At 41.7% G+C, this 19623-nt stretch overlaps 2 protein-coding genes across 2 annotated transcripts; both read right to left on the reverse strand.

Moving 5' to 3' along the window:
- Positions 1 to 309: 309 nt before the first annotated feature.
- LOC139662099 (extracellular calcium-sensing receptor-like) lies at positions 310 to 4842 on the reverse strand. Its single transcript, XM_071540697.1, has 12 exons — positions 4568 to 4842; positions 4136 to 4374; positions 3839 to 3930; positions 3467 to 3646; positions 3126 to 3314; positions 2782 to 3004; positions 2432 to 2670; positions 2043 to 2252; positions 1792 to 1915; positions 1243 to 1436; positions 845 to 1126; positions 310 to 732 (listed from the first exon to the last, which is right to left on the reverse strand). Exons 1-12 carry the CDS (start codon positions 4840 to 4842, stop codon positions 310 to 312), a joined length of 2670 nt encoding a protein of 889 aa, XP_071396798.1.
- An 8321-nt stretch (positions 4843 to 13163) lies between these two features.
- Positions 13164 to 17782, reverse strand: LOC139662109 (extracellular calcium-sensing receptor-like). Its single transcript, XM_071540709.1, is given in 13 exon segments — positions 13164 to 13586; positions 13705 to 13986; positions 14186 to 14379; positions 14462 to 14585; positions 14699 to 14908; positions 15103 to 15331; positions 15419 to 15675; positions 15797 to 15985; positions 16171 to 16350; positions 16565 to 16656; positions 16865 to 17103; positions 17507 to 17595; positions 17597 to 17782. Coding segments are annotated over 13 exon segments (2694 nt in total).
- Between the last annotated feature and the right edge of the window lie 1841 nt (positions 17783 to 19623).

Genomic DNA, 19623 nt, shown 5'->3' on the forward strand with positions numbered 1-19623 from the left:
TCGAAGGAAAGCAGAAATGTTCTTAATCATAGTAACAAGTGAAGCCGTAACTGTGTGGCTGTCTAGGTAAGGGGATAAGTTATTTCTAAACCTCACATAGCCAGGCAAGTTAACATAAGTCACATTAACAACAGTATGGAGGACCAGTTGCAAGGGAGGCAGGTGTCACATACACAAAAAGACCTGGAAACCTCACAGTGCAACTGGAGTCTTGTACTCTTGTCCACTGAACAGCTCCAGTGGAGCAGATGGAAGGCCAGTGTCTCCCCAAGACAAAGACATGATTTGGAAAGAAAATATGTTTGTCTGCTATCTGGCCATCAGGTGTTTCTTGGTATTTCTCTCAGGCCTCAGGAGGATGATGAAGCACTTTGGGGCAAAGATGCAGAGCAGGAGGCCATAGCTAGAGGCCAGGATGGCAAAAATCTCCACAGCAACAGCGTACTTCCCCGGAGAGCTAATGTAAGCAGGCACAAAGGCCACCCACACCGCACAGAAGATCAGCATGCTGAAGGTGATGAGCTTGGCCTCATTGAAGTTGTCAGGAAGTTTCCTAGCCAGGAAGGCCAAGAGGAGGCAGATGCAGGCCAGCAGGCCAATGTAGCCTAGGACGAGAGAGAAGCCCACCACAGAGGCCATGGCACACTCTAGGGTAACCTTTGACCCTTGGAAACCCAGGTCACGTCGAGGCACAGGGGGGCTGAGGGACAGCCATATAGTACAGATGAGAACCTGGATGAAAACATGCATTGTTCAAAATGAATTGACTGGAAGTGAAATATGGTACATCAGACATCATTTTATTATTTCTGAAAAACTTCAACAGTGCATCTATAACACTCACCTGTATACAGGTAAAGAGGCAGACACTTCCTCTCTGTTGGCCTGGACCAAACCACTTTATCAGTGCTCCAGCACCAGGCCGAGCTGAGCGGAAAGCAGCCAGAACTACTATGGTCTTGACCTGGAGGCAGGAAACACAGAGTACAAAGCTGATCCCAAATGCTGCCTGCTGGAAGCGGCAAGACCAGATCGACGGACGACCAATGAACACCAGCGAGCACAGGAAGCAGAGCTTGAGTGACAGGAGAAGCAGGAAGCTCAGTTCTGAATTGTTGGCTCGCACCTTGAAATGAGAAGTGGGATAAATAGAGGTAATCACATTAACAGACAAAGATGTGGGCATTTAGATAGGCCAAATGTTTTGGATCTAACAGAAAATATATTACTCTGGGCTCTCACCACGGGAGTGTGACGGTAGCACAGGAAGACCACAAACACAGCTGCTGTCACCACGGCACCCGACACAGCTGCTGTTGTCAGGGTAATGCCCAAGGTCTCATTAAAGGAAAGGAAGTCCACTTGACGAGGGATGCAGGCAGTTCGCTCAGCATTGGACCAGAACTCTGATGGGCAACGCTCACACTGGAGGGAACCTGGGAGAAGAACATAAAATGTTTGCGCACATCCAGGAACCATTGAAGGCACGTGCTGGACGCCGAAGTGATACAATATTTAGGAAAGAAAGTCCGCACACTGTAGCTCCCTTTTGCTACTTTATTGCATAGCACCACAAAGTGACATTTCGAGCACACTGCTCTTCTTCAGATTAGTAGAGATTGAAGGACAACAAAAGAGAAAGCGAAAATTGCAGACGAGTGAAAAACTTCAGGTTAAAGGCTGGGTCACCTACAGCGTGTTGGAAGCCTGTTTATACTGTTATGAACAGCAATTGTGCCATTGACTGTATAAAATGTTGGTGGGAACTTTTTGTTACTGTAATTTCCTTACCAGTTTCATTGCTAATCTCCCCTTCAGCACATGGGATACAGTCAAAGCAGCAGACAGGTTCCCCCTTCCTGCTGGCCATCCGGGTACCTGGGGGGCAACTCTCACTGCACACTGAAACAGGCACCTAAACAATAAGCCAAACCATATTCTCAAGCACAACATAAATGTCTTGTAAATGTACAAAGAAAAACATTGAATTTAATAACAATTTTATCATTAACCTGAATCAAGATGCTTTTCTATTTGACTACCTGATTGGACCCTGTGCTCCACTGAATAGCTGATTGGTTAAGGTGGAGATCAAACCCATCCACTCGACCCATCAAAACAAGTTTGAGTGACCCCTCGGGGGTGGTCTGCCAGTTGACAAGGTCATACACTGCTGGAATATCGGCCCCTTGAAAGAAAAACTTTTCCCCCTGTGGAGTGGTGAAGTTCACCTTGTTCAAGTGCTGCAACAGCTGGAAGCATCAAAATGTTGTTAATGAAATAGTTCAATAGTTTCAATTAAACTGTGTGAAATACTGTATGTGTCAAAGGTATTTCTAATATACACCTACACACTATTCTCAGAGTTTCATTAAAACAGTACCCGCTACAAGCCTTAATGACAAGCCACGGAAGGTTCGATTGCATTTACCTCTATGGGGTTGATGTTTTGTGGAGAGGAGCAGGTGGAGCTGTTGCTTCGGGGAGGGCTATCTCTGTCGGGGCAGGAGAGAAGGCTGTGAAGGGCATGAGCTGCAGCATACACAGCAAGGTAAACATTATAGGTCACCCTCAGCTGGGAGGTATCGGTAAAGAGATTCTGCACCCCCTCCAGGGACTCTGTCCCACTGCAGGGGGGTAGGGGAGCTGAATGAGGGGACCTGTTGGCAGGAGATGAAGTAGAGACATTTGATGGATGGTCAGACCTTGGGAGAGGAGTTACAGAGTTGAATGATGAAGAGTGATAGGAAGAAAGAGGTGTGGCATGTGATTGTGTAGTTTCAGGACGACATCCAAACTCCTTTTCCCAGAATTCTCTTAATATCTCATCGTCAGGACGATGAGATGGATGCAAACTTCTGAGATAATTCTCAAATCCTGGTATGGATGAACTTCGAACAGCCACACCTAGAACACCACCTGCCACCTTAGAGAGGGCAAGATTCTGAAGAAGATCACCACTGGTGCTCCAAGCCTCACTGGCTAGAAACTGTCTGTCAGTCACCTAGAATGAGAGCAAGGATAAATAAATTGCAAAAATAAAAATAGTTTTCATGATTTCCAAATTAGATGTCTCAGTTTGATGAGTCCAGGCGGTTGAATACTTATTCATTTCAGTTTCTCACATTTCTCTTGGCTAGTTCCAGGAATAACTGCCTCACATCTGTGTACCAGCAAAAGATCAAAATCACCCTGGCAGTTGAGGCCTCAACAGTGACTGCTACTCGTCTGGCATCTCTCACAATCGTCTCCCTGCTGACAGTCTCTAAGAATGCCAAACACACTCCTGCTCCCTGAATCTCCTTCTGAAATTCCTGAAATATGGAGGTGGAAGGAGCACAAAAATTAGATGAATGAGCAACATGTAGATAGTGTATTTATTTGTATAAAAAATGTAATAACCATCAGGCACACTATATACGGATAGTATTTGTTCTACAATCAATATAACAACAAAATCAAACACCTGGATTGCCAAGCGACCATAGTCATTGTTTGCTACCACTGCTCCAACCCAAGTCCAGTGGAAGCGTATGGCAAGCCGAGCCATGGCCCGGGCTTGGTAAACATCACTGGGGATGGTCCTAAAGAAGTTGGGAAACTTACGCCTGTCACTCAGACAGGGACAGCTAGACAGGTAGCTGATCTGAGACAAAGAAATGAAAATACAATATTAATATTAATTTAATGTAAGTATTTTTTTGATCATAATTTGATATTTTTTAATCAAACAATAACTGATTAAATGTTTTCAGCTTCATATGAACTACTTCATCTGATTTGCACTGTGCAAAAATATGTTCCTCTGAGGCTTTATTCCTGAGGTAATGAAACTCACTACAGGTACAGAGAGAGGCCTCAAGGTCCTGGACAGTATTTTGCCTGTTGTGGATGAGGCACCACCAATGACCAAAGGAACAGGCGGACCACCTTATGACACCAAAGGACATGGTGGGGGATGTGTTGAAAACAGATGAATGACAAAAAGAGTGCACTACTTTAGTTCAGTTACATGGAAAATACAGTTTGACTATGTCAAAGACAACATCACACTCTTTATGCTATGATCATTTCATTTGGTTGTGTTATGGACACAGTAGCAGTTCTATGCACATCAAGCTGTATAGTAGGCTACCTCTCCTCTCCCCAGTTTGTCCATACACAGCTGAATGAGGGAGAGGGGCTGTTGAGTTACAGCTGTGGCTGTCTCCTCCAACCAGTGACAGTGCTCCTTGCAGGGCCCAGGGGTGTCGGCCACAGCTATCAAGAATATGGTAGCTCAGCCTCACGCCTGGCAGCAGAATGGCGTTACGATTGATTTCTTCCACCGCAAACACCATAGCATATATATACCTTAATGGAGCGAGATCTAAACTGAGACAGAGGTAGAGTGAGAAAAATAGCAGTCAAAATGTTCAACTGACTGCAAGTCATCAAGATAAAAGTAATCATCAGATACAAAAAGGCAAATGAATGCTTCTTGTGTTTGTCAACCTGAAATTGCAGACAGTGTGCAGTATGTGACATACAGTAATCAGTCAATAACATGTACAGTGAACAGTTTTACCCAGTGCAAGGTTTGTAGTATGGCGGCTTAGTGAAGCCCTGGTCTGTAACTGAAGGCAGGTAATGAAGGTTAAAGAGCCCGCCGATAACCACATCCCCATCCTGGGAGAGCCCCTGCTTGCTCTGCTCCATTAGCGCACCCCAGCGAGAACACATCGCCGTCTGAGCCACCTCCAGCCCCACCCTGAGCCCCACCTCTCTGCCCACCACCCCCAGAAGGAGCAGGTACGGGGCTGAGGAGGGCCACCGAGTGAGGAGCCAGGAGAACCAAGACATGGATACAGCTGTTCTAGACACTTGTTACATATACTCAATTAGATAACTGATATCTCAGCGGCAGAATATACATCAAACAGAAGTGCAGTGAACACAATATCTATAAAAATTCAACAGTTATCCTGTTGTTAAAAAAAATCCTATCTTTCCCAGGTTTTGCTCACAATGCAGCAGGAGGAAGTTAATATCTCATCCTGAAGTCATCCACCTGTAGAGAGAAAGGGTCATTAAAGATGTAACCACTTTGAAAGTATCTTCATATGTACTCCAAATATAACTTCCACTTACGACTGACAAGGTATCTAAACTATGACATACTCCCCCCTGCTCTGCATAACCAAAGTGTTGATGTGGGTATTTATAATAGCTGTAAAGCCCATGGTGGAATGATAGTAAACAGGATGACACATGCGCATGGAAACGCAAATCACTCCTCTCAAGAGTGAAGGCAAAACAATGGCTTGACAAAAAGTGGTTCATGTGAAAGGATGTGTGTGGAAAAAAGTATGATCATAGTGAGTATTATGTTTTTGCAAAACAATGTTTATTATATAGTTTTCAAAGACTATGCCCCTAGGTTTCTATTGCAGTAGTGTGGGAGGGGGCAGCCCGTTGTTACTGGACGGGTAGAGCAGGCGGCTAGCGAAGTTATGGTTTCTACTAAGGGATCATGACGGACAACATCTTATTTGGATTTCGATCAGTCAGTCAAATGGCATTCTCTTATCTCATGTTGAGGGATGCTCGCTCGCTCGCTCAGTGTTACAGTCTCGCAAATATTTGCAACTGCAGTGGCTATGCTGACAAAAATATTTTTTGCTGGTGAATATTTTTCTTACATCTACATGGAGCTAGCAAAGCAGTTTTGCATAACAGGTGTAAAATGTATTAGGTTTGGTCAATATAACATTTTGGCAATGATACTGGAGACAGCTAGCCTACCTGAGCATAGAGTGGATCTAATCATCTTGACATAGGGTATGGTGATTATTCCACCACTCACATGTCCACGCCAGGTCTTGGTACGTGCACACGCAACAGTCTTTTGAAAACAATTAGTGAAGATTTGTGCTAAATAATGGTGTAAATATTGGTCTTTTCCACTCACTGTGAGATGGTTGGCTTCAGGAGACTTGGATTATGCTGCACAAGCTGTGTGGAGTAATTTTATGGTTATTTATTTATTTATTTTTTCGTAACTCTAAAGATCGGTCCCCAAAGACTTACGGTACATTTTTTCAGAGAAGGCTGCTACGAAGTTGTGCTGGCAACCTCCGGCTGTGTTATATGGACTAATAAACTGGCATGTGGCATGAGGGTGATCATGACAGAATTTTCATTTTTGGGTGAACTATTCCGAGTCAGCTGAGTAAACCTAAACAAACTATTTGAGTGTCATAGTTAACGTGCAAACAAATTTAGCAAAGCAACTAATGTTAATGTTAACATGCAGCTAGCCACATAACTTTAGCTATTATGCAAATCAGATGAGTCAGAAGTTGACATTATCTAAACACAAAATTAATCGCGTGCAGTTCCACACAAAAACAGCACAGAAGTCTATTTGATACTGTTTAAGTTCAGAAATACAATCAACTGTTACCAGATGTTGCCAAGAACTGAGTATTATACTGTTTTTGGTGCATTGTTTGGGACTTGAAATTGCCTTGATTTTTGTTGTTCCAATTATACTTTCCAAGTTTGTGTGATTGTTATATCATTGTTTATACATTGTTGTTTTGTGTGGGCTACTGACCTGTTGCTTTGGTGTATCGACTTCTGATAAAAGCCCCTACTCCTAGTGAAGAAATGTGTGCATGGAGACAGACTCTCATGGGCTTGTTTACACTAGGGGTGAGCCGTCGGACAAACCGATTATTCGGTACGGATATATTTTTTTCCAACTATTGTCATCCAATCATTTTGGGCTTACATCCGTGATCAGAGAAGTCACATTTATTTGTGGATGAAACAAGGTGGCATGAGCTCACTAGGCCTATACCCCACTGAGGAAGCGTTTGGCATGAAATTTTACTTGTAGGCTATAGGCCACAAGGGACAGACTTGCACTATAAAACCTTTCACAGACTTGCACTATAATCACAATGGCCCTCATTTATCAATCTAACGTAGAAACCAGCGCAGATCCGAGTGCAGAAATCACCTTACGACAGGGTTCACGTGTGATTCACGAAACGTTCGTATCTCGCCAATTACAGCGTAAGAATGATCGGGCGTTGATAAATGTGGAGGCTGAAAACAATTGTCATTTAAATATCACGCCCCTAAATATTCTTGGTTCAGAGGCCTCGCACCCAGAGTTTATGACATAGAGATGCGTAATACGTCCAAGAAGAGAAACTACTCCGACCTCGAAATAGAAACTCTAACGTCACAAGTCCAATTGAACCAATTAGTTCTATTTGGCAGCCTGAAAATTGGCATCAAAGGAAGTCGGAAAAATGCAATATGGAAAGAAATCACTCCAGCTGGGGTTTGAATATTTAATTTATACATCCGTGATATGTATAGCCTATAATAGTAGCCTAATATAAAGGTTGTATTGCAATTCTTTACATTTAGGTGAAGACAAAATGGTCAGACCTCAAACAAGTAGGCTATCTCAAAATGAAAGAGAAATTAATCTTACACCATAAAACTGTTAACCCCGTTAATTGCAAACAATTTGAAAATACCTATTTATGTTAGGGATAGGCTGTATGACACATAGTCCATGCAGGCCTTTATAAAATAGAATATTTTGCCATAGGCTACATATTTTTAAGTGATGAATATGTGGTTGAATCTGCTCTAATAACAATTCTCCGACTCAGCCAGATTTACTATGCTGCACCGCATGTCCACGCTGACTCGAAAACTTGTGTACACGAGTTGAGACTTGACGTGAGTCATTGTATGCACCTTCCTTCATTACCCTTAAATTACATTAAATTATGTTTTCTCATTATTTTGCACATCATATTGAGCACCTGGTCTTCGTTGATTTTTAGATGAGCATACATTAGACTATACATTTGGTAAGGCACAGCTTTAGCAGTGTCCTGTGAAACAGGCTGTGCAAATGTGGTACAGGGATTTGGTATGGGATCAGTAAACCCATTCAGACGAGACTGTCCTCCCCCAAAAAAACGACTCCATACGTCGTTTGTACAAGCAGCTTATTATGACCTATAGTTACGTTTTAAAGTTAAGCGACCTCTAGCGGTCGTGTAAATAACAACAATGCGTCCACATCACGTGACGGTCAAGTTTCTCTCTTAACATTGAAGTAGCACGTTCCCAGCATTTCCAAAGGACATACAACCGTGAGTCACATTTAATTTTTTTTTTAATTTAACCGTGACCAAACCATTTTCCTAACCTTAACCAAGTTGTTTTAGTTGCCTAACCATAACCCTAACCCAAGTTGTTTTATTTGCCTAAACTTTACCATAACCCTAACCCTAACCTTAACCAAACTTGTTTTACTTGCCTAAATTTAACCAATAACCAACCTTTGGGACGTAATTCAATTTGTGGCAGAGGAACGTTTTCAAATTCGTCGAGGTCGTGTTAATTTCACATATTTTTGTGAGATCACGTTGGAAACGCTTGTTGCCATCTCCTGCCGCTGGTAGGGGCGCTAATTTAGGAAACGCTCCTGTGGGTCTTATTAGAGAGGGTAAGAACAAACAACCTATTTGGTCGTATGGTTTGGAGGACTTGTTTGTTCAGACAGATGTAACACTGGAGAGACAACAAAGTGTCAACACTTAAAGGATAAGGCTGGTGTTTTTTAATGCATTGCTTACTGTTAACAAATCCTATGAAAATAACAAAATCAGCAATGATTTTGTTTTGACAACAAGTCTCGTCCATGTAGCTGGTGCCCAATGAAGCCATGTCCCAGCAGAACTCCATTGTATTAAAAAAACAATTAAAAACACATCAAAGAGCCATGCCGTTGCTCTGGGCAGCATATTTCATCATCGCAAGCCAGCCGACTTTTTCCTCAAACAACTTAATAAGCCGACTGTAAACACTTTGCTATCTCAGGAAAGTAGTTTTGTAGCATCGAAAATAGTGCCAGCTTCATGAAGAATTTGTTCCCATTTGAATTTGATTTGGTAATAACTACAATAGTCTGACTTTTCGTGGTAACAGTTAGCAATTTTTAAAATTGAAACTATGTCTTTGTGAGCTGTATTTAAAGGTTTTTAGCTTACAATTGGAGCCAATGACTTCCGGGTTGATGGCTAAAAACGGTACGTGGGAAGTCAGAAAGTAACGGGAGTAGAGTAAACGCATTGTTGATTTTGTTATTTTCATAGGGTTTGTTGACGGTAAGCAAAGCATTAATAAAACACCAGCCTTATCCTTTAAGGCGGCGGCCACAATGATCCATTGTATCTGTCCTTGTACGTTCATTTTCGATGTGGGCTCATGGCGCGTCTGTCTCCGTCAGATTTCCATCCGTTTTGATGGACAGAAAGTTCAACCGAGATGGAAGGATGGATTTCTCACCATCCATTTAGCTAATTAGAGGCATCCGTACATTTGTTTTGGAAAACATAACGGAAAACACAGGGCGAGAACGGTACGACCAAAACAAAGATAAAACGGAGAAAGCCGGGTAGAAAATTGGGATGATTTTTGGTTTTCTGGGTCAGTTTCTTTTTGAATTCATACTGTATAGCCTGTTTCTTCTTTTTGCCGGGCCTCTGGGACCGGCCTATAAGAGTGAAAGTAGCTAACTGACTGACTGACTACCCATTGTTGAAAGTTGCGAGAGAGAACACAGTTATGGTGGTATACGTGATATTGCGTTGTTTCGTCATTTCACGCGAGGGATGGGTGTGCCTCTCTATCGCCACCTGTTAAATATCTTTTTTTTTTTTTTTTCATCATTAAGTGAGATTTTTTTCTCAATAGTATGACTTTGTATATCATAATTATGAGATAGTATCTCATAATAATGAGATATTATCTCATAATTATGAGATGCTAAGTCATTATTATGAGATACTATCTCATAATTATGAGATGCTAAGTCATATTTATGAGATACTAGTATCTCAAAATTATGAGAAAGCTTCTCATAATTATGAAATGCTAAGTCATAATTATGAGATGCTAAGTCATAATAATGAGATGCTAAGTCATAATTATGAGATAGTATCTTATAAATATGACACTCAAGGCCACTTTATTAGGAGCACCTGCTTGTTAACACAAATAGCCTGCTCATCCAAACAATTACAATTTACAATTTCCCATTTGGCAGACGCCTTTATCCAAAGCGATTGTACGATTTTCGTACAACACATGAGATTTTCATGTGGCTGCTAGGTGTACCTAATAAAGTGGCTTCCATACGTCTGCCCCCAGATTTCAAACTGGAAAAACATGGTGGCTAGTTTGGAAAGCTTCTCTGATATTACGAAAATAGTTCACCGAAATGTGTTTCTGAAAACATCTGAGGCGAGAAATAAGCAATGCAGTTGCTGAATCTGTCTTCATTTTACATCAACAACGGCTATTTTAAAAGTTTGTACACGAGTTTCGAGAGGCGGCGAGTCTCACTGGACGCCCCTGATTTGCATTAAGTAGCCTAGACCTCAACAATATACAAATGTGGAGCGGCCAACATCACACGCTGTCTCTCGAAACACACCGTGGAGCTACCAGAATGCATTGCTAGGTGTAAAGGACATCCACAGACACACACTGAAGACAATCCTATGATTTCAGATTGCTGTAAAGAAGTGACCAAATATGTTAAACAAATGAGGTAAACAAATCATATTGGATTTATTTTCAGTGCTGATGTGTTTTTTCCTTACACTCTCCTGTAGACTAAGTTGGTGGAATGCCACTGGAGAAAATTTAATGTTTTGGAATGTTTAAAGCCATTTTTCTTCTTCTTTCTTCTTACTTTTAGACACATAACAGATTAAAAAAAAGTCAAAATCAACATATCACAAATTAATGTGAAAATGTCAAATTTTCCCTTCACCATGTGAAGGGTTTGTGCAGGCCACCACACTTAGTATATCACTACAATGCAGAGCACACATATTATACTAGGGTACTAAAGCCAAGAGGAGTCCCGGCTTGCACTAGGTCTACCTAATCTTGTTTCTATGAAATAGCAGTTATGAGCAAAGCTTTCCTGTACTTCCTGTCTTTCCCACCATGTTGATGTTCCAACACAGCCCAATGTCTGTCTGTCTGTTGTATCAGTGTGGTTGCCGCGAGAGTCTATGTGGCCTCATTTTGTAATGCATCTGCATCCACTTCCACCTCCATTACATTAGCATGGTGGCTGGTGGTTTACCTTGCTGTTGATTAGACACCAGGGTTTCTCATATAGGCCCAGTACAACAGTATTAATTAAAGTTTAGAAACAGTTCAAGCCTGTTGTTTGAGTAGTTGAGAAGTGACAATTCATTTGAAATCATGAAATAGAATCGCAATTTCAATTCCCATTTATGAGAGCATAATGTATGACAAGTAATCCAATTTTCACTCCAAAGTGAAGCATAACTGCCATATTTAAAATTAATTTGACTGTTCACATTTGCAATTGAATTTCCTTATTGTAGTTGCATTATTTAGGACAAAAATAATCTCAATATGTCATAGGCACAGGCTCAGCAAAAATCACTTTTTGACCTGGCTCTCTTACCATTTTCTGTACATGCTGTCCTACATTACAGATTCAGGGACATTAATTATTCTTCCTAAATCTGTGATTACATGATTCATTTTGTGTAAGGTTGCCTAGATACAAGGGGTGGTTCATCTTACCCACAGGCTCAGCTTACACTGTTCTCCCCTACTAATGCTAAGGCTTTGAGTTGGTGCACCACTTGTTCTCGCAACTGGGCAGAAATGGATCCCTCCATTTTCGACTAAAGGAGATCAGCAAGTACAACTGGTACATAAGGATACTGTACGTGAAGCGCAAAAGGGAAAAAATATTAAACTGGTATTAGAGCAAATACATTACCAGGAGGAAGCGGCAAGATGATCCAAACCTGTTCCTCAGGCTAAGTGGGGTCATTGGATGTAGTGGGAAAGTGCAAAGAGGAAGAAACTTAATTGGAGCCTCCTGGCATGTAAAACAAAGCAATGAGAGACACAGAAGGAAGCATATGAAGAGCCTCATTAAATACCTCAGTATACTGCTACCATCTAGTGGGCATCACACGGTAAATCAGTAAGCAATGAAGTCCACTCTGATAGCCTCTGTGATAACCAAATTGATCCCGGGATAGGGGAAAATTGGAATATAGAGAAGGAAAGAAAAAAAAATGCCTCATGGTCAAGCGGACTAGTGAATGTGCCAATAGGAAATCACCAATGTTTTGACTTCCTCGGGTGGAATGATATGTGCCAGAGTTTAAAATGGCTCCGCTGTACCATGGTGGGCCTGCTGGTCAGAATTAGGTAAGGTATAAGCTGTTTCTTATTATAAAAATACAAAATATGTGTTTACAATGATTTTTTACACCATCCAGGATTAAATAAAGCATGGCAGTCAGGTGTCAAAAAAAAATCTTCATTTTGATTTTATAAAATCAGCACTGATCTGACAATGAAAGTCAAGAAATCAATAAACCTTAATTGTTTACTTTGTGTTCATTCGTGGTAACAATTAAGAAAATGAAGATGCATAATAACTACAATCTAGTATGCTGCAAATGCTATTATATTCAACCTCACACATGAATGAATTATCTGTTGATTTCATTTTCAGTTGAATAAAATGTTCTGACTTCAAAGGAGCTACTGGAGTGTGTTTTATTCAACCATGACAATTGGGAAAGATATTTAATCAGAATTGGAAGCAACAGTGTCATACGGGAAAAGATAATTAACTACTGAATAAATGCAAAATGAATGAATCACATTTTTAATTAACAGTATTTAATTTCAGTTTGTTTTTTTTTCTTCAGGGGTAAACATGTATTATTTCATTAGAGTTTAATAATGTCGAAAGCAGAAATGCTCTTAATCATAGTAACAAGAGAAGCTCTGTGTGGCTGTCTAGGTAAGGGGAGGCATTTCTTCGAAACCTCATATAGGCAAGTTAACATAAGTTGCATTATTTACAGCAGCAGAATGGAGGAGCAGTTGCAAGGGAGGGAGGTGTCACACACACAAGAATACCTGGAAACCTCACAGTGCTATTGAAGTCTTGTACTCTTGTCCACTGAACAGCTCCACTGGAGCAGATGAAAGGCCAGTGTCTCCAGCAGACAAAGGTATGATTAAGTGTGACACACTGTCATTGAAGAAGGAAATGTGTTTGTCTGCTATCTGGCCATCAGGTGTTTCTTGGTATTTCTCTCAGGCCTCAGGAGGATGATGAAGCACTTTGGGGCAAAGATGCAGAGCAGGAGGCCATAGCTAGAGGCCAGGATGGCAAAAATTTCCACAGCGACAATGTACTTCCCCGGAGAGCTAATATAAGCAGGCACAAAGGCCACCCACACCGCACAGAAGATCAGCATGCTGAAGGTGATGAGCTTGGCCTCATTGAAGTTGTCAGGAAGTTTCCTAGCCAGGAAGGCCAAGAGGAGGCAGATGCAGGCCAGCAGGCCAATGTAGCCCAGGACCAGAGAGAAGCCCACCACAGAGGCCATGGCACACTCTAGGGTAACCTTTGACCCTTGGAAACCCAGGTCACGTCGAGGCACAGGGGGGCTGAGGGACAGCCATATAGTACAGATGAGAACCTGGAAAAAAAAAATGAATGTAAACATATTTCAAAGTTATTAATTTATATGAAATGTAGTCAGTCAGATATACATAATTTAGAGGTCTCATCATATCAGCAATAAATAATATCCTCACCTGTATACAGGTAAAGAGGCAGACACTTCCCCTCTGCTGGCCTGGACCAAACCACTTTATCAGTGCTCCAGCACCAGGCCGAGCTGAGCGGAAAGCAGCCAGAACTACTATGGTCTTGACCAAGAGGCAGGAAACACAGAGTACAAAGCTGATCCCGAATGCTGCCTGCTGGAAGCGGCAAGACCAGACCGACGGACGACCAATGAACACCAGCGAGCACAGGAAGCAGAGCTTGAGTGACAGGAGAAGCAGGAAGCTCAGTTCTGAATTGTTGGCTCGCACCTTGAGTTGAATGAAATTAACAGACAATGGTGTGGCCAATTAAACAGTGTTTTGTTCAGGAATAAGGAAATGTATGTTTCTAATTTGTAACAAATCACAAACCAAGACTTGGACCCAAGAGACTGCAAGCCAATATGGATTTGCTGTGCATGAAAGTAACAGAAAATATAGTCTCCATTACATTACTCTGGGCTCTCACCACGGGAGTGTGACGGTAGCACAGGAAGACCACAAACACAGCTGCTGTCACCACGGCACCCGACACAGCTGCTGTTGTCAGGGTAATGCCCAAGGTCTCATTAAAGGAAAGGAAGTCCACTTGACGAGGGATGCAGGCAGTTCGCTCAGCATTGGACCAGAACTCTGATGGACAACGCTCACACTGGAGGGAACCTGGGTGAACAAGACAGGGAAGAATTCATACTAACTGTATCAATTGTTGGTGTGAACATTTTGCTACAGTAAATTGCCTCACCAGTTTCATTGCTAATCTCCCCTTCAGCACATGGGATACAGTCAAAGCAGCAGACAGGTTCCCCCTTCCTGCTGGCCATCCGGGTACCTGGGGGGCAGCTCTCACTGCACACTGAAACAGGCACCTAAACAATAAGCCAAACCATATTCTCAAGCACAACATAAATGTCTTGTAAACATTCAGTTTAATAGCAATTTTATCATTAGCCTGAATCAAGATGCTTTTCTATCTGACTACCTGATTGGACCCTGTGCTCCACTGAATAGCTGATTGGTTAAGGTGGAGATCAAACCCGTCCACTCGACCAATCAAAACAAGTTTGAGTGACCCCTCGGGGGTGGTCTGCCAGTTGACAAGGTCATACACTGCTGGAATATCGGCCCCTTGAAAGAAAAACTTTTCCCCCTGTGGAGTGGTGAAGTTCACCTTGTTCAAGTGCTGCAGCAGCTGGAAAATCAAAATGTTGTTAATGAAATAGTTCAATAGTTTCAATTAAACTGTGTGAAATAGTGTATGTGACAAATGCATTTATAATATACACTTTATCAAAATGTGGAGAACTATTCTCAGAGTTTCATTAAAACAGTACCCGCTACAAGCCTTAATGACAAGAAGGCCACAGAAGGTTCGATTGCATTTACCTCTATGGGGTTGATGTTTTGTGGAGAGGAGCAGGTGGAGCTGTTGCTTCGGGGAGGGCTATCTCTGTCGGGGCAGGAGAGAAGGCTGTGAAGGGCATGAGCTGCAGCATAGACAGCAAGGTAAACATTATAGGTCACCCTCAGCTGGGAGGTATCAGTAAAGAGATTCTGCACCCCCTCCAGGGACTCTGTCCCACTGCAGGGGGGTAGGGGAGCTGAATGAGGGGACCTGTTGGCAGGAGATGAAGTAGAGACATTTGATGAATGGTCAGACCTTGGGAGAGGAGTTACAGAGTTGAATGGCGAAGAGGGATACAAAGAAAGAGGTGTGGCATGTGATTGTGTAGCTTCAGGACTACATCCAAACTGCTTTTCCCAGAATTCTCTTAATAGCTCATCTTCAGGACGATGAGATGGATGCAAACTTCTGAGATAATTCTCAAATCCAGGTATGGATGAACTTCGAATAGCCACACCTAGAACACCACTTGCCACCTTAGAGACGGCAAGATTTTGAAGAAGATCACCACTGGTGCTCCAAGCCTCACTGGCTAAAAACTGTCTGTCAGTCACCTAGAATGAGAGCAAGGATAAATAAATTGCAAAAATAAAAATAGTTTTCATGATTTCCAAATTAGATGTCTCAGTTTGATGAGTCCAGGCGGTTGAATACTTATTCATTTCAGTTTCTCACATTTCTCTTGGCTAGTTCCAGGAATAACTGCCTCACATCTGTGTACCAGCAAAAGATCAAAATCACCCTGGCAGTTGAGGCCTCAACAGTGACTGCTACTCGTCTGGCATCTCTCACAATCGTCTCCCTGCTGACAGTCTCTAAGAATGCCAAACACACTCCTGCCCCCTGAATCTCCTTTTGAAATTCCTGAAATTTAGAGGTGAAAAGAACCATACAGTCAAAATGATTGAGCAATAATATATTTATATCAAAAATGGAACAAAAATCAGACACATTAATTACAAATTAACACACATTACTACAGACTAGCTCCACATTTTTTTTTATTTTTTTTTTTAAACACTATTCAATATAACAGAAAACACAAACACCTGGATTGCCAAGCGACCATAGTCATTGTTTGCTACCACTGCTCCAACCCAAGTCCAGTGGAAGCGTATGGCAAGCCGGGCCATGGCCCGGGCTTGGTAAACATCACTGGGGATGGTCCTGAAGAAGTTGGGAAAATTACGCCTGTCACTCAGACAGGGACAGCTAGACAGGTAGCTGATCTGAGACAAAGAAATGAAAATGTTACATTCTAAATTATTTTCTATTCTATTATATATACAGTACATGTATATATATATATATATATTGTTTTTATCACAAATATCATCTCATCATTTTTATCAAACATAATAATTGTTGAACTGTGAACAGTGTTTTGAGCTTCATATCAACTACGTTTTTCTGAGGCTTTATTCCTGAGGTAAAGAAACTCACTACAGGTACAGAGAGAGGCCCCAGGGTCCTGGACAGGATTATGCTTGTTGTGGATGAGGCACCACCAATGACCAAAGGAACAGGGGGACTACCTGATGACCGCACCAGAGGACATAGTGGGAAATGTTATGAGAGCAGATCATGACAAACACAGCACCCTACACTCAGTTTGTTAACATGGATAATGCATATACATAAACACTGTCACTCAACAACATTACCCTCTTGATGCTACCATCATTTAATTTGGTTGTGTGATGGACACAGTAGGAGTTATGTGCACATCAAGCTGTATAGTACCTCTTCTCTCACCAGTTTGTCCATACACAGCTGAATGAGGGAGAGGGGCTGTTGAGTTACAGCTGTGGCTGTCTCCTCCAACCAGTGACAGCGCTCCTTGCAGGGCCCAGGGGTGTCGGGCACAGCTATCAAGAATATGGTAGCTCAGCCTAATGCCTGGCAGCAGGATGGTGTTACGATTGATTTCCTCCACAGCAAACACCATAGCATACACATATTTTAACGACTCTAGCTGCAGTCTGAGACCACAGGAGAAAAGTAGAGTGAGAGGAATAGAAGTCAAGATGTTTGACTGCATTGTCAATCAGTGACAAGATAAAAGTAATCATTGTGGACATTACTATAATAAAAATAATAATGAAATGTCCAACAGAGCAAAGGAAAAACATATTAAACAAACTCTACAGAAAAAATACTACCATTATCAAAAGTAGGTCCTATATCTGTTTCAGACATTACACCATCTCAACAATAGCGTTAATAATGCCTAATAATCTGCGTTGTAAATAAAATATACAAGCACCACACAAAAAGGCAAATATATGCCTTTTGTATTTGTCAAACCTGAAACTGCAGATACTGTGCTTTCATTCCTATGTACAGTACAATAACTACAGTAAATACTGTGATAAACACTTTTACCCAGTGCAAGGTATGTAGTGTGGCGACTTAGTGAAGCCCTGGTCTATAACTGAAGGCAGGTAATGAAGGCTAAAGAGCCCGCCGATAACCCACGTCGCCATCCTGGGAGAGCCCCTGCTTGCTCTGCTCCATTAGTGCACCCCAGCGAGAACACATCGCTGTCTGAGCCACCTCCAGCCCCACCCTGAGCCCCACCTCTCTGCCCACCACCCCCAGAAGGAGCAGGTAGGGGGCTGAGGAGGGCCACCGAGTGAGGAGCCAGGAGAACCAAGACATGATGGAGCTGTTCGAGGCGGAATATAAATCAACCTGTGCAATAAATTAAGTATGCTTAGCATGAATTCAAACCAGACCTACATCACATTTGAAGATGGAACACATCAAGTTCTTCATTAATAATAGTCAAGCAGAGTACCTCACAACAACATTCAACAGGTCCTGTTTACCAAAAAAATTCCATCAAATATTTCCAAGATGCAACATCCCAGCCTTATGTCATCCACCTGCAGAGAAAAAGTGTAATTTAAACAGCTAAACAGAAAGATGTTCGTTGTTAAAATACTTCCATCACTATGTATAACACTAAAGCTGAAAATGGCATCCTAACTACGACATACCCCCCCTGCTCTGCACAACTCAAGTGTTGATGTGGGTATTTATAATAGCTGTAAAGCCTATGGCACGAAGATAGTAAACAGGATGACACATGCACACAACCCCAAATTACTCCTCTCAAGAGTGAAGGTGAAACAACTATAGCGTGATAGCAAGTGATTAGTGTCCACGTACGTGGTTGTGGTGGTGGTGTGTGTGTGTGTGGGGGGTGTTATCTTGTTTTTACTCCATCAGCTACAATAACAGACCATTTGAATGAGCCAAAGTCATTGACTCCTGTACATACAGTGTACCTCAGGATAAGCAACTACACATGGTGTGGGAGGTTGCTTAACTCGAATCTTAATGACTTGTGGCACAGAGATCAAAAGTGACATAGATCATTCAACATGCCAGATTTGTGTCTGTTTCTGGATTCATATACTGTAGTTATATAAGTTAGCATAATATAGTACTCTAGGTTGGAGTCAGCATAGAGAGTTGTATGCCCACAGCAACAGGTGTGCTGTTTGTCACCTCAATTACACAGTCATTACACAAGCAATTACATCCCATTATCAAAACGTGGCATATGGGGAAAGAGGATGACACATGATTTTTCTCTTTGTTTGCAGATCATATGTGGCAAATGATTAAGGTTTTTAGATGTGCATACAGTACTACTGCACATTGTTACAAGTCACAGCTAACCCAGTATCCCATAATGTGGATTTGTATATGGATTTTGCATCTGCATTTACTTCCAGCATTTCACTGGCATAGGTAGCTTAGTCACTCATTAGTTCTCACATACGCGTTTCCCTATTTGTTGTTACTATGTGGCATTTTGAACAAAACAGGAGATAAACATTTAATTTGTTCAAATCAAATACTTCAATATTTTATTGCATTGGTAGGAAAATGCTCACAGTCCTCTGATGAGCAGCCATACAAAGAAAAGAGGATGGTTTAACACTGAAAAAAAGATTAAAAAACTGCAGCTTTGTCCAGTCTAAAACCCCTAACGTCCTCAGCCTGTCCCTGCACAGCTGTCACTCTGAGTGTTTCCTTCCATTCAGTTATACAAAATTAAATAACCAGTCCCAGCAAGAGATCATTTTTGCAGTCTGTATCAAAGTAATTATAAAAATAAAAGCCTTTTAAACTCCAAATGTTTAAAATATGCAATAATGTGTCAAATTCTAGAAGTCATAGAAGAGAGCGACAAGTCCAAGCAAGCAAGTCTATGTACTGTATTGCACCCAATGCAAGCAAGCCTATGTCCTCTATTGTATCCAAAGCAACTATTTGCTCTGTGTAAAGGTAGTAGGGCACTGCAACATCTATTGTATAGATTGGTGCATAGTCATGCTCGACATGTCCACAGTTAACATGCAAAAACATAAATGTACAAGTTACAGATTGGTTCTCAACTAAAACCCATCTCAAATTAAAAACAATGTGTAGAATATTTACACACAACACAAATATAGAAATACTGTACCACTAAAAAGAGAAGGAAG

This window comes from Centroberyx affinis, unplaced genomic scaffold (genome assembly GCF_046629955.1).
Source record: "Centroberyx affinis isolate AG114_WGS23_722 - 3 ecotype Tasmania unplaced genomic scaffold, CSIRO-AGI_Caff_v1 ptg000211l_1, whole genome shotgun sequence".
NCBI lineage: Eukaryota > Metazoa > Chordata > Actinopteri > Beryciformes > Berycidae > Centroberyx > Centroberyx affinis.

Bases quoted from the DNA above. Each gene is read 5' to 3' on its own strand.
- LOC139662099 (XM_071540697.1), bottom strand. From the start codon at position 4,842: ATGTCTTGGTTCTCCTGGCTCCTCACTCGGTGGCCCTCCTCAGCCCCG. The intron at 3,931-4,135 runs GTAGCCTACTAT...TGGTGTCATAAG, and splicing joins ACAAACTGGGGAGAGGAGAG to GTGGTCCGCCTGTTCCTTTG. The intron at 1,127-1,242 runs GTGAGAGCCCAG...TCTCATTTCAAG, and splicing joins GCTACCGTCACACTCCCGTG to GTGCGAGCCAACAATTCAGA.